General features: G+C 47.0%; 1 protein-coding gene across 2 annotated transcripts in view; it reads left to right on the top strand.

Moving 5' to 3' along the window:
* LOC8042067 (replication factor C subunit 5) overlaps window positions 1-14,932 on the top strand; it is a 44,585-nt gene that overhangs the window by 20,462 nt on the left and 9,191 nt on the right. For both annotated transcript variants that reach the window (XM_002415191.5, XM_040206664.2), the window contains one exon: window positions 11,454-11,535. In XM_002415191.5, the coding sequence (XP_002415236.4) occupies window positions 11,454-11,535 (82 nt within the window). The remainder of the gene's footprint in view (window positions 1-11,453; window positions 11,536-14,932) is intronic.

The raw sequence follows: 14,932 nt of genomic DNA, 5'->3' as shown, positions 1-14,932 counted from the left end.
GGAGTAGCAACCGCAAAGTAAGCATCGCAATTTTGCTTATCTTGCTTCGCCGCCCAGAGTGGGACGTTAAACACGCAAGTGTCGGGTATATTAAAGAGAAGGAACTTTGTGAGTGTTAATGTAACAGCTCTTGCTGGTTTTTTTATCGACACGGTGCTTATGATATTGTGTAAATCTGCTTCCGTCATCAAAGGAAGATATGCAGATTCCATATTTTGCATCTGCTATGACCTTCTGGGCCCGTTTGCTCGAAGCCGGTTAACTTTAGCCACGGTTAAAAGTTAACCGCCCTTTCCTACTAGGTACCTACAGGTACCTAGCCAAGTTTGACGAGGGCTGGATGAGCGATAGCTCCGCGTTTTATTATTGGGTGGCAGCTGGTTTCAGCTACTGGTTGTAGCAAATATAATTGGCTTTTGTGGAAAAAGTTCTCGAAAAGGGGGGACCCAAAAACGCGCGCTACCGGGTTACGCGACCCAGCGCGGCATACATTTGAGTTTAAGAAGCACTTTTTGTTGCTCGTGGTATAGATATTGGGTAAGGTAAAACTAAATTAAGCCTTGTTTGGAAAATTTCTAAATGTTTGGCTGTCGGAATTGAAGACAAGCCTCGTTGAAATTTCCTTCTAAGTTCGAAAGAGGACGACGAAGTTCAGTCCTAGAAAAGATGAGGGAGAAGCTAGCAGGGAAAGGCAGGCGGTACACCGGCAGCATGGTTGGCCAGCATATAATAACTGGATATAGCACCATCATAAGTTGAAAACCGTGTAATTCGGCTCCAGTGAAAATAGACCAATTACTAAATTACCCAAGCACCGAGGAGAATGCTGAAAGTGTAATTCTACGCTCTGCGCAGGCTGGCCTTTCCTGTATAAAAGATTCAAAGTAAATAATCATAATAAGGCGATGAACTCGCATGCAAGGCAAAATTTGTTTTAGGTTTTTGCTTTAGAACAGTTACTACTGCAGGTGCCAGCATGTGCAGTGCGTGTAACTACATGGACCTTGGTGCTTGGGAAATTTAGCAGAAGGTCTATTGGGACGCTGTCTGCTTTTGCGTGCTATCAATACCCGGCCGATTTGGTCAAGGCAACCACTATAGTATTAAAAAACCGTTGCCATGCCAACAATTATTGCGTTCATTTAGGCTTAGGAATAGTCAGAGTAAAAAAACTATATAAAAAATGTGGCAAGGTCATTGCTAATGCTTTGTGATTTAAGTGAGGTAAGGCAAAACGAAAGCTTCCTGCACCATTCGTTGCTGACTAACGTGCCAGATATTGCAGCTACTACGACATATTAGTTTCAAAGTGAGTGGCGCTCGCTCACACGGGCACCGCCATGTCTCTCCACCGTCCTTACTCTTCCGGCCACGTGATCTAAAATTCCCCCTGGTAGGGAAATGCGGTTAAATTTTAACCGCGGTTAAAGTTAATAGGCTTCGAGCAAACAGGCCCTGGTTTTGCATTTGGTAGTTAATATTAGACCGCAGGTCCGACACATTGTTCACAAATTTTGTACTAAATGATTCGCATAGTGAGACGAAATCTGCTGATTCACCAAAATATCTTGTGATTGTGTCATCGATACTTGGTTTTGTTTCTCTACCTGTTGGCTCATTTACTAAGTTCCACATTTTTTTCATACCATCTTTCATGGTTTTAAATTTTTCTACATAATAACTGTCTTTTGCCATTCTGAGCTTGACTGTTAGTTTGTTTCTTGTTGATTGAAAGTCTCCTTTTAAGGATTTATTCCCCGGATTTTGTTTGCGCCTAGTCCATAGTTTATCTTTGATATAACTTGGCTTCTATTTTTCTGGGTTGACCCATTTCTTTTCTAGATTTCTTTGTTTGAGCATAATGTTTTTGTTGGATTTTTTATATATATTATTAAATTCTGTTACCATATATTCATTCAAGGAGTTATGAGAATAGTGTGCCAAAGAACTCCAATCGAACTCCGAGATTAATTTGTTGACCATCTTATTGTCGATTCTGCTTATTTCTTTAACCTCTTTTTTTTACCTGGAACTGGAATTTCCTGTAGTGCGACAGAGACGGTAAAATAATGATCAGATAGCTTTTTTTTTTAATTACACCAGCCATTGTCGACATGTCATCAAATCTAGCCAATATGTGATCAATATATCATACACATTGTGGCTCTCCTTTGGGCCACTGCCTTTGGGAGTACCACGTTCGCGGTGAGACGCTCTACCGCGAAGCGGGTTCGTACTCGCGTGGCATGCTGCTCGTTGAGCGCAAACAGACACCACTCACGTTGGTAACGGTGATAAACTCTGTTTATTTACAATGAAACAAAAAGAAGAAAACAGCGGCTATAAGCTGGTGAACGCCGTCGGTGTGGAGATCGCCCACGGCCGAACGGTCGTTCACAAAGGCACAAGGGACGGGGTAAACGCTCACCGGTGCGTTGGACGGTTCCCCATTGTCGCCGCCGCCGAATCCCAGGAAGAGAGCGAGATACTGCTGTCCGCTGGTTTTAAAGGGCAACTCCACTCCATTTTTACAATTTTTGGGTTATGATCTGTTTAGTCGAAGCCGGCGGCCCTGAATCACGAGATATAATTTGTTTTTTGGTAGTGTGCATAGTTTTGTAGATATCGCGAATCCAAGTATCGTTCCGGCGGCACGGCGAAACCGAAACTACCGGTTGAAGCAGCTTGGCAACACTGATACTAGTGGCGCGTCGTCGGCATGACCTCCCGCGCTTCTGAGCCGACGCGCCGACAAGGTCGGCTCAATCGCACGTGGAGTTTCAAAACACAAGGTTAGATGCACATTTTCTTTCTTTACCGCTTTACTTTGTTAATATGCACCAAAGGTAGTAAGTTTTAGTGTGTATTTATAAATTTGCCGGCCGAAAAGCGAATCCGACTGCTATAAATATGACGCGGTCGGTGCCGGCGCAGCGTGGCTATTTGTTTTTTGCTCGCGGAGCGAAAGAAAAAGAAATAATGGGAGATAGATGGACAGATCTATCCACAAGTGGTCTAAGTTGCTAAGCTAAGGTGCCTTTATGTGCACGCTAGTTAGATCAGCCGCGACCTGCTGCGTCCGGCCGATCGTGCTTGAGCAGCCGGCGGACGGTACGCGAACAGCGACGGCACTGCATCGTTCTTCAAAGGCGCCTGTTTCGTGGAGAAACCCGCAACAGTCAGCAGCCGCAGATCCCGTGTATAGGTGTCTGACGTAAAGTGCTGGGAGCAGAGCTTCGCGTTGGAGCTCGGAGTCAACGGTCTTCCGAAGTCCCGGCGAACGGCACCGACCCACACCTTGTGCCACTTCCGGTCTCTTGAGAACTGGTGGAACCGCAGCTCCGGGTTGCGCACCGGGTTGTTTGTGCAACCCAGAGCACTACAAATCCTGCTCAACATTGCCCAACGCGAGTCCGGCAAATCTCTCCGGCTCCACGACGCGCGCGTGAGCGAGGGGCACCGCTTCGCTCTCTTCCGCGCTATCGCGGAAGCAATGCTGGAGTTAAAGGAACTGCCTGGAGGCTAATAAAAATAGGGAAACACAAAATAATGTGGTAAACACCTCGTGCCGTCAGCAGAATCGCAGAATGCCACGGGAAACGAAACGCTCGCGGCGTCCGTACGAGAGCGTAGGACTAGAACTACGTCATTGCCCAGTGTGGCTTCACTAGCTCACCCGGTGCCAGCGTTGCTCACCCGGTTTCGGGCCGCTAACCGAGCCGGGAGAAAAATTTTTAATATTGGTTTTAATCGGTAACGCGGCGTCGGTTTGACGTGATATTTTGGGTATGACCGTATTTTGACCTCCTAAAGCGATATCAGTCATCTCGATAGGGTCGACTTTTTGAGTGGAGTTGCCCTTTAAGATAACGGCGGGGGCGAAGTGGCCAATCAAGGAGCGACACGTCGATCTCCTTTGTGCGGGGGTTTGTTAAGAAAATCGCCCCAAAGGGAGAGAGGAGGAAGCCACTCACAGTGGTAAGCAGCGCCACCTCTCACTACGTCAGCGCGGCCGCCACGGCGTGCCAAAGCGCTGACGCAACAGAATGTTGAGGGATCACAATCCCCACAACATATGTTAGGGTTGGCAATGCTTATAGCATATGCTGTGCACAGACATTGTTATAGCTCTCTGATTTTTTATCACAGGAGCAAGCTAGCCTGCATTCTCTGGTTTGGAATGCGGCTTTCTAGTGCAAGCACTCATTCTACTAAAACATGCGTCAAAGACGCGATCTCGTGCTGCAGCCTTGGCTGCCCTGTATTCCTAAAGGGGCCATGCAATGGATTTTTGCACTTCCAGTAAGTACCACTTAGAATGATACCTTTGCATTCTCAACCTTTAGAATACATTAGTTTTTCTTCTAATGTAGTGGCAGTTGCAGAAGAAAATAGTAGAAAATGAGCAGGGTTCATTCCTCAACTCGCATCCAGAATGAACGTCCATGCGATCTGGTGCTGATTATATGCCGTCAACGTTCAAAGAAAGAAAAACCTAATGGCGAAAAAATTAAAGAAGAGTAATTGGCACCGAGTCTGACTTGCCGATGCAAGTGTCTGATTGAGGTTGGAGCGTGGTGTTTTCTCAATTGCTGGAGTCAGTTCTCTGTTGGTTCCAATAGACCTTACTCAGATTCGCCCGCCATCTATCGGACGTGGCGCCAACCTTCCTTCCGTCGCCATCTTTGAGGTGACTGGCGAAGTGCTGTGGCCGTTTGCGGCGTGTAAAAGCGACGCGCAGCGACCGCACGACTGCTCTGTTCCACTACGTATTCAACAAGGAAATAAAATGAAAAACAGCCAATATAAAGATTCAAATCATATCCTTTTTTTTTTTCGAGGTAAAGGTATTACAACCAACGTTTGAATAGCTGTAGCGCTTTCCTGTACTATTCGTGCTCCTCAAAAGAGCACACGCTTGTTAGTGTTGCATGCTTTTACAGGGCTCCTAAACCTTCCTTAATATATGACACTTTCCACAATGGCATGAAAGGCTCATGATATTTGTATGTAACATCAGCGAGCATCTATTTTGTATGTGATTCTTTGGGAGCTTGATGTTGGCTAGCATTGTAGCTTCACTCACGGAGAGGAACGGCGAGGTCTAGTCAACGTCACTCAGATACAGTATTTTGCGCCTTTTTTTAAAATATTTTTCTCTTAAGTAGGTCTTTTACACCTGGTTGAAGGCCGACGCAAAGTGCAGAAGAGCTAGGCAAAGTAACAACTTTGTTCTCACATGAGTGATAAAGACAGTGGTGCTAAAAAGCAAAGGTGAACGCTTGGTTACCTTTACGCTGTCTCATTATTATCACGCGACTCTCACATTTCGAGAAACATTTTCGAAATGTAGACAAAAGCATAGAAGCAGGCTCTTGACTGCTAACCTGGATCTGTTGGCAAGTTTAACAGTCACGCCTGCTCGCTTCCCAACAGATCGGGCTCGCGCTGCGGGATAAGCTTTTTTATTTGGAGCCAATAATGCAAGCAACCACCTTTATGAGTAGTGGTCATATTCTATTGCTAGTAAGCATGATATTTAACTCTATGTGACCATGCTACCAGGAGAAGCACATTAAAATGTTGCTGACATTTATTAATGCATTTTCTCTCAAGGGGCCAAAGAGTTTATATGTGCAAGTACTGAATTTATTTGTTAGTATTATTATGATTATAAAAGGAAAATGTTTCGGCTTTCCGTAAAATAGTGTTGTTGTTTTTTTCCTGTTTTTTTAATATGTTATATTCCGCATACTTGCACCGCGGCGACTGCCGGTCATTTTCTTTTACGCTTTTGTGCTTCGCACATGCTTGAGTGAGTGTGCTAGTGTAGATCTTCAGAATATTTTTTATTTTTCACCTGCAATAAAAATACTACTATCGTAAAGTGGTGCTGTATCACACACACTCCTTATAATGATGTTTTGAGCTACTATTCGGTGATCTCCCCAAGAAACTAAATAAAAATTTGTAATAAATTTAATTTCATGTTTGTTTTTTGTGTGTGTGTGTGTGTGCATGTACTTGTGCGTTTGGTGTGTGTGTGTGTAATATCTGCAATATTCCTAAGGTCAAGGCAACGGGGATCCAAGATTAAACGTTCAACGCCGCCATCATAGAACTCTGCAATTCGGGTCTGCACACGCTGGGTCAAGGCGCACTGGGGGAAGAACTGCTCGCATTCTTTAGACCCGCAGCCGTGAACACCAAATCAAAACAAACTGTCAGACAGTGGTTGACGGCCCTGTTAAATATATCATACAATCGTCCTTGTGCGAAAAGGCATAATCAGCTGGTCAGGCAAGTTAACGCACAATTCTAAAACAGTTTGTGAGTCTGCCTGCTCGGGTGCTGGAATGAACCTAATTTTTATAAAAAAAGATTCTTAGTGAAACCACTGGAAACAAACTTGAGCTTAATATTCATAACTTATTGCCAAACAAATGACACCATCACAAAAAAAAAAAAAAAAAAGTTCAGCCTTTCCACTCTCACAGTGATGGAAGTGATGCGCCAATTGCGCCAAATTGCGCCGAGGACGCAATTCTGCTACATGTAGCGCCAAATTGGCATTTCACCGAAGAATTGCGCCATGCCTGCGCCGAGATGAGATGTAGCAATAAAAAATAAAAATCAGAGCGCTTGGCGGTACCGCGGTATTTTCCGCGCCGCAACTGTTACGCAAACCGAAACTGCGACGGCGCATTATCATCATCATCATTGAAAGGAACAACGTTAGCAACATCTGAGACCAAAGCCGCAGAGGCTAAGCGAAGAACCATCCCACTGAGCAGCCTATTTAAAAAAAAAGAAGAAAAAAAAAGCCGAGCTTGTGGATTTTTCAATGTTGGCCCGCCCTGTTCCCGTGCGCTATACTTCATCTCACCTTAGCACGGACTAACTGCGAAGGCTGTGCAAGCGCGAGCGGCTAGCTTCGACTGCCTTGACTGGAGCACTGGCTGCACGAGCGCTCGTGCAGTCGCCGAGGCTTCATCCAAAGCAACTAGCTCGGGCTTTTGGCACGTGCGGCTAACAATATTCCATGCTAAGGTGAGACGAAGTATAGCTACCAGCGAAGTCAAATCTAGCGCGAGCCCAATGCTTTGTGCATTCCTGACTCGCGCGTGGGCTCGTGCAGTGTGGGCACCGTTACGGGCTCTACCCGCGCGCTTGTAGCTTCGGCTGCGCTCGCACCGAAGCTGAAATGTAGTACAGTTGAGTTGCACCAAGCTCTAGATGTAGTGCTGGTAAAGCCTCACCGTCCTTTTCAGAGCACAAAGCACTGCGCGACTCGCGCGACTGCGGTGTCTGCTCCGCGGGTGTCGCTTCTCTGCAGCGCGTCGGTGCATGCCAAGGAGCGCACTCAACGGGTTAACTCTCCGTGATCCCATCGTGACTCCGCCAGCACATCGAAAATGAATCGGAATTTTTGAAGCGAATATCAGATACCGCAATATTTGAAGCTGCTGCCCGAAAGACAACTCTAATCGGAACTAAAACATTCCACAACAGTGGGTCGTTAGACGCTGCTGCAGATACCTTAAAAGAAGTGCAGGCTGATAAAACTAAATATACTATCCGAACTCAGTGTGACATATTTAATTGTATTTTTTTTATCTGACGAGCAGATAAATTTTATTAAAAAAATGTTTTTTTGTGTGTTTACTTCGTTGAATGTTATATATCCTGTCTTAAAAAGGCGACAGGAGCCGTGTTCCAATAATAGAGATGGGCTCTATATAGCAATGCAGCATTATTTCATTTTCAAGTAATATGCCAACATATGCCGGACCCTGCTCCAAAAGGGCCACTACCTGCTCCAAAACAACATTTTGCATGCTACAAGGCTTGCTCCAAAAGGTCAAATGGCACTTCCATCACTGCTCTCATGAAGAAGGAAGACCAGCGGAGCTGCACTCGATACACTGCCGCAATGCGCACGCGCCCATTTCCCGCTTCTTCTTGTCCGACACGCCGCCGATCGTGGATACGTCTCCGGTGACCCAGAGTCGGTCGCACACGGCGCACGTGACTCCAAAAGAGTAATCCACGAACTCCTTCCGGAACATCACCGTCGCTTCCGGGAACTGCTCAGCCGGCGTGGAGTGCTGTCGTCGCCGGGCCTCGCGCTTGCGCTTGGCCTCCAATCATCGTCCGTGGCATTGGCCCGCCTATGCCCTTTACATCGCTGGTTCGGTTCTTGGCGGAGGCTTTCCAGGCGAGCGATGTGCTCTTTTTTGGCAAGGGAATCTGAAGCGCTTGACGCACTAGAAGTCGAGGTGACAGCGGCTTCGCGGCGTTTACGGACCTATTCGCGCTGCTGCGTACGTCGCCGCTCCTTCCGCAGCCAGTCTTCTTTCCCCAAAAGGGCGCGGCCGACCCACCCTAAATCCAAACCGAAACTGATAGGAGCGTAGGAAACAGTGCGCAAAAAAGACGAGAACGAGGAAACACACGTGACGAGCGCTGCGCTCATTACGTGTGCTTTTTCTTTGTCGTCTGTTTTTCGCGCTGCTTCCTACGATGAATTCCCACCGACGCGCCGCCCAACTATCCATTCTTCTATGATAGCTGGAAAGGTTGGCGCCATCTACGAGCGACAGCGGCAATCATACTGGTTGTGTGCTTGCCGTTGTCGCTTATAGATGGCGGCAGCTGTCGAGAGGCGTTTTTGTCGACAATTGTTTTGTACCGGACACGATCCTCGGGAACCTAGCCCTTAACAGCTCCGCTGTAAAAACCACACACACGCACAAAAAGCACAAGTACATGCACAAACGCGACGCGGGGAGAGGACTTGGTAATGCGGCGGGCGACGGGGTGGTGGCGAAGCCTCAAAGATGGCGCCGAGCCTCTGATTGTACCCATGGCCGGCGAAAGATGACGCTAATAATGAATAAGGTCTATCGCTTTAGGATTCTAAGGTGTTGGTGGGTCTGCTTTTCCTTTGAACTTGACCTTTTCCAGTGATCTCCAGAGCTAAGCTTGCCTCCAAGTCCATTTCTCCTTGAGCCCATACTTTTCTTTTTCTTCGAGTTATCTTATTCTTTGCATTGCTTTTCATCCAGATTATTACAGTCATCAAGCTTCACAAAGGGTAGACTGAAAGAAATAGTCCGCTTTTTGTTTTGAAATCACACCACAACAGAAAAGCCTATGGGCCAGTGGTGTTGCGTGCGAGTATACTCCGGTAGTAGTGCCAGCACGCTTGTGTATAAATTGAGCAACATTCAAATCCCATATTCTTGTGTAGCCCCTTAAGGGTGAACAGAGTATAGGGTGCTTTGAGGTTATGTTAGTTTGCCATTTTGTTGTTACGTGTCAACTGAGCTTGATGAAACTTTAGGCTTGTTTGTACAGTACTTTTCAGGGTATGGCTCGCCTTCAACACGTGTTGGACAGCTCATAAAAAAAACTGTGGAACCCTTCCACTTCACGTGAAGATGGAGGACCAGCGAAGCTGTTATCTTTACGACGTCGAGGACGATGTCTAAGACGACCTCAAGGACGACCCCGAGGGCGACCCCGAGGGCGACTTCTAGGACTACCTCAAGAACGACTTCTAGGACGACCTCGAGGACGATGCCTGGAGGACATCTAGAACAACCTCAAGGACGACGTCTAGGACGACCTCGAGTTCGAGCTCAAGGATGGCTTCTAGGACGACTTCTAGGACGACCTCAAGGACGACTTCTAGGACGACCTCGAGGACGATGCCTGGAGGACATCTAGAACAACCTCAAGGACGACGTCTAGGACGACCTCGAGTTCGAGCTCAAGGATGGCTTCTAGGACGACTTCTAGGACGACCTCAAGGACGACTTCTAGGACGACCTCGAGGACAACGCCTGGAGGAGGACCTCTCTGATGACCTCAAGGACAACATCTAAAACGACCTCTAGGACGACCTCGAGAACGACTTCTAAGACGACCTCGAGAACGACGTCTAGGAGGACCCCGAGGATGTCTTCTAGGAAGACCTCAAGGACAACCTCAAGTACAACCTCAAGGATGACTTCTAGGACGACCTTGAGCACGATGCCTAGGGATGATAACAAGAAATCACGACCTCACTATCTAATAATGCCAAGGAAGGTTGACTCACGCTGATTGCCCCCTCTTTTTGTTTTATTTATTCATACTTGCCACGACCAATGGGGAGTTTTCTGTCGACGTGTGAGGACGCAGTTTGCCCCAGACCCTAGCGTATAACAGCTTCGCTGTAAAATTGGTGTATGAAATTACATCAGTGAAAACACCCTACACGGAATTCAACTCGTGAGGTTTATGTTTCGGCACCGTAAGGTCGGGGTACGGCAACACTGGTTTATGCTTTAGATGGGACATACAGCTAATTCAGTATGACTGCTAGTCTGAGGTCTTTAATATGCACAATGCAGTAGTGATACACTAGTGTGATGCTCATCCAGATAAAAATGGATAGGAGCAGAGGTCAAACCGACGGTCCCTGGGTCCTGCAGCACGAGCTTTTGCTCCGCATGCTCCGAGCTACTTTATGCTGATACACTGTTCGCCACCATGCCTCTGCTCATCTGAGCCAGTGTATCCAGTTGCAAGCCTACCGAAGCTCCCTTCACTTGCATGCACAAGGCGCCTGCCGGGATGTCGCTCTTGCGATTCTGTACAAAGAGGATTTCGCGCCACTTTGCACTTCTACGCCATGTTCTTTTGTTGCATGGCAGATGAAGCCGGAAGCTGTCTAGTGAGGGCCTAAAAACATGTGCTTGCATTTATTTGAAACTCGCTTGTACAGTGTATCTGTTCATTTTGTCAAAATACATTTGAAAGCCATGATATTGGGCCTGTAGCCTTCGCTGCCCTATAAATTACGTGTGCACAGATACAGACAATGCAGGCGATGCAATCATCACAAACGAGCTCCCTCCCTGGGTCCATGAAAGCAGAAAAAAAATCTTCCTCCACTGTAAACCCTGCTCTGTAAGTTGCACACAGACACAGAGCCCGCAAAACATTTGCAAGGCAAGCTTCATGCACACAAAAGCGATTCAATGAAATCAGTGGTGAACAAAAAATTCCGCCCCTTGCAACAACACAAGGGGGACATTCACAATGTCTCAACCTACCTAAGTTCAAAAGCTCCTCATATAAATTTGCTCCCCCCCCTCTTTTTTTTTCGAAGAGCTGCTTTCTTCCTGTCGTTTTACAGTCATCACCACAGTCTCGAGTAGTTCTGCAATTATGAACTTACACCAGCTGACTTGTGCCCTCACGTTTTGTTCATTATTACTTCTATTCATTTTATTTATTTCATAGTGGAGGTCATTATTCTGGTTGCTGCTTTCCTGCTTTTTGAAAGCAGGCATTATCTGGATAAACATGGTTTTGATTTTCTGAGGCTGTTTTTTCTCTTGTTGCTCCTCTTCCGTGCCTGACACTTCCTTTCGATTTTTTACCCATGTTCCCAAATGCAGCCTGACTGTTACCGAGGATGGAAAGAAGGCACTGATGGACTTGGCTCAAGGGGACATGAGGAAGGCACTCAACATCTTACAGGTAAGGTCTACAGGGTGTCTACCTACCCGGAAAACCTGGAATCATCAGGGAGTTTCAAAGCATTTGGAAAAGTCAAGGAATTGTCAGGGAAATCGTCAAAAAGTTGGCTAAGTCAAGGAAAACGGGTCGTGTGGACAGTGCAGTGACACGGGAGGGTGTGGCGTGCGGTGACGGGGATGGCCTTCACACTGAACAACGGTTGCCTGAGGCATCACTTGGCAGCATAAGCCACCACCCGATTCACTGGATTAAATAGGAACAGCCCAAACAGTCGCTGCAACCCCATCCTCTGCATTTTCTTCTTTTGTCAGGGAATTTAATCAAAATATTAAAGAAAAAAAACAGGAAAAGTCGGGGAATTTGAGAAAGGCAATTGTAGACAAAGAAAACAGCTTTCCAATGAATTCAAGATGGCGGCGGTCGACCGCGCATAGGTGGAACGCGAAGCGCACGAGTTTTGACGTTCGTTATCTGTTTTAGGGCTGTTTCTTGGCGTGTTTCTCATGCAAAAATGATTGCGTTTTTTTATATTTTGAGGTTGAATTATGCCGTTATATTTTGCACAGAGGGGCTCTGGATGTGTGAGGCACCCTAATATCAAATTTATGAAAAAAATAGGTAACTTTTTCACGACTTTAAGTGCTGTGTCCCTCCTTAAGTATTCTATAAAGAATATAATGAAAAAAAAACATTCAAGCTCCCTTTTTTTAACAGAGTAGCAGTTCTCAAGCGTTTGTTCGTCATGGATCCCCTGACTCGCTCAGAAGTCATTCGGGGACCCCCGATGCATTCTGCATCAGATGTCTTGTGCGATACCAAAGGACATGGGTGTCGGCAGGGGGGTGCAAAAGGAATACTTGCCCTCCCCACGTACCAATTTTTTTTTATTGCAGAAACATGGGTGTGTGGCTGGTGCTTCAAAGTTGCACGCTAGTGGGCCAATCAACTTTGTACCTCATGCCACGTAGCCCCGTTCATGTACGTACACAAAAAGTAGTCACATAAAGTAAACTGGGTCACTGCAGCTTTGCTAAATGCTCAGAAATACCTGAAAGCCATCCCAAAAAGTCGATGCGCTCTTTTCTAAAGCAACTGAGATGAGTTCCCCTTTTCAGACCAAACAAGTGGAAAGAGAAGTGCCTCCCAGACATGATCTAAACCAGGGGTGGCTAAGCTACGGCTCGCGAGCCGCATGAGGCTCTTCGCGTATTAAAGTGCGGCTCGCGGATCTTTTCCCTCGACCCCTCCCCCCCACACACGCACACTCCCCCGTCTCCCTCGTAGTCACACGACCACTTCCCCAAAAAGAGAAATGGAACGTGTTTTAAATCGAAAGACACGTTGCGGTTTGGTAGTCTTGTGCAAATGCTACCTTTTGTACAGTTGGATTACTTTTGACTCAGAGAGATTGAAAGTAGTTCGAGTTCCGTTTATTGCTCTAGACAAAAGTTTGCCTCCCCCTTCCACACACGCGGCTCTTGGAAGTTTCGTGGTATTGTTTGCGGCTCCTCAGCTGGATCAGCCTGGCCACCCCTGACCTAGACGGATAACACACAACCCGACCTGTGCACACCACGCACAAAGAATCCCCAAGCCCTGCCTGTGGTTTCCCGTCTGTGCCTGCACCCCTCCCACCCCCCCCCCCCCCCGGCCCCTCCCCCTCCCCTCTTCAACTCCCAAGCCAAGGGGCAAGCCCACTTTAGAGAACACTACAGTTTTCCTCATGCTGAGTGCTCACAAGTGAAGCAGGTGCCAGCCTGCAGCCTCGAGTAGAAAGCAGGGAAACCGTGCCCGAAAACAACAAGCCCTTTCCCCCAGAGAATGATTACGAGTGTCACTCAATACCGTGTGATCTCAGAAAACCCATTTGGTGTACTTTGATGTCTACTTCTCAAACTGGCGTGCGTATGTGTTAATTCACTTTTTGCTCTTCCTGCGTGGGATGTGTCCTGGCCATGGGGACGTCTTGATAATGATCTTCGTAGAGAAAATGCCAGACGTATGCGAGCTCTAGAACTGTGGTATCTTAACCTGGGGTGACATTTTTATGGGCCATAAGTCTCGCATTCACCTCTCCAACTCGGTGACCTGTAGGAGGTATTCACTGGACACAATATTTGAGGTCTTTGTTTAGAGTGCATGCTCAGAATGAGCTCATATTAAAAAGCTGGTAAGACCGGCAATCTTGATGGTGTAGAATGCAGATTGTAAAATAACTGTGGAAGCTCGCCAAGAATGAGTTCCAACATATACATGAACTTGGTTTTATAAGACAATCTTCGAGTCCCTGGTCTTCAGCACTTCACATGGCCCTGAAGAAAACTGGGGACTGGCGCCCTTGCGGGGACCACCGATCATTAAACAAGTGTACTCTGCCCGACCGTTACCCCATCCCTCATATCCAGGACTTCGTTGGCGTCCTATAGGGCACAAAGGTATTGAGCAAAGTGGACCTCATCAAGGCATTCTACCAGATCCTCATAGAACTGGCAGACATTCCCAAGACGGCTGTCATCACACCGTTTGGAATGTTTGAGTTCTTGCGAATGCCCTTTGGCATCCGCAACACCGCACAAACCTTTCAACGATTTATCGACACAGTCCTCCGAGGTTTGTCATTCACCTTTGCGTATATTGGCGATATCCTTGTATTCAGCAACACTCCGGAAGAGCACGCCGAACATCTGCAACAACTCTTCTTGCACTTCCAAGAATACGGACTTGTCGTTAATCCGATTAAGTGTGAATTCGGCGTCAACGAACTTGAATTTCTTGGCCACCACCACGATAGCCGTGGAATTCAGTCGTTACCTGAGAAAGTCTCAGTCATCCGAAGCTTTCCACAGCCCCCACTGGTGAAGAAACGTCAAAAATTTCTCGAACTCATCAATTTTTATTGATGCTTTATACCACAGGGCGCCCAAGTCTGCGAGCCACCCTACGACCTACTGCCAACCACCAAATTAACAGCAGCGCCACTCCATTGGACGCCAACCGCCAATCAAGCTTTCAAGAGAGAAGAGAGTTGAAAAATATAATTGCCAACGTCACCCTTCTCAGCCACCCCAAAAGCGACGCACCTCTCTCCATCATGGTCAGTGCCTCGGATGGAGCTGTTTGAGCGGTTCTACAACAACAAGACGGAGACAACTGGCAACCGCTTTCCTTCTTTTTAAAGAAGCTGGCTCCGACAGAACGGCAATACAGCACCTTTGGAGGTAAGCTGCTGGCAATATACCTTGCCATCAAGCACTTTAGCCACTGTGTGGAAGGCCGAAGCTTCTTCGTCTTCACAGATCATAAGCCATTGACCTACGTGCTAGCCTCCAACAACACGGCACACGCTCCACGTGAGATACGGCAGATGGCATACATTTTGGAATTCACCACCGACATC

Source organism: Ixodes scapularis, unplaced genomic scaffold (genome assembly GCF_016920785.2).
Source record: "Ixodes scapularis isolate PalLabHiFi unplaced genomic scaffold, ASM1692078v2 PGA_scaffold1__304_contigs__length_218370807, whole genome shotgun sequence".
NCBI classification, from domain to species: domain Eukaryota; kingdom Metazoa; phylum Arthropoda; class Arachnida; order Ixodida; family Ixodidae; genus Ixodes; species Ixodes scapularis.
The sequence above is the reverse complement of the archived record's forward strand: the minus strand, read 5'-3'. Positions and strand labels throughout refer to the sequence as shown.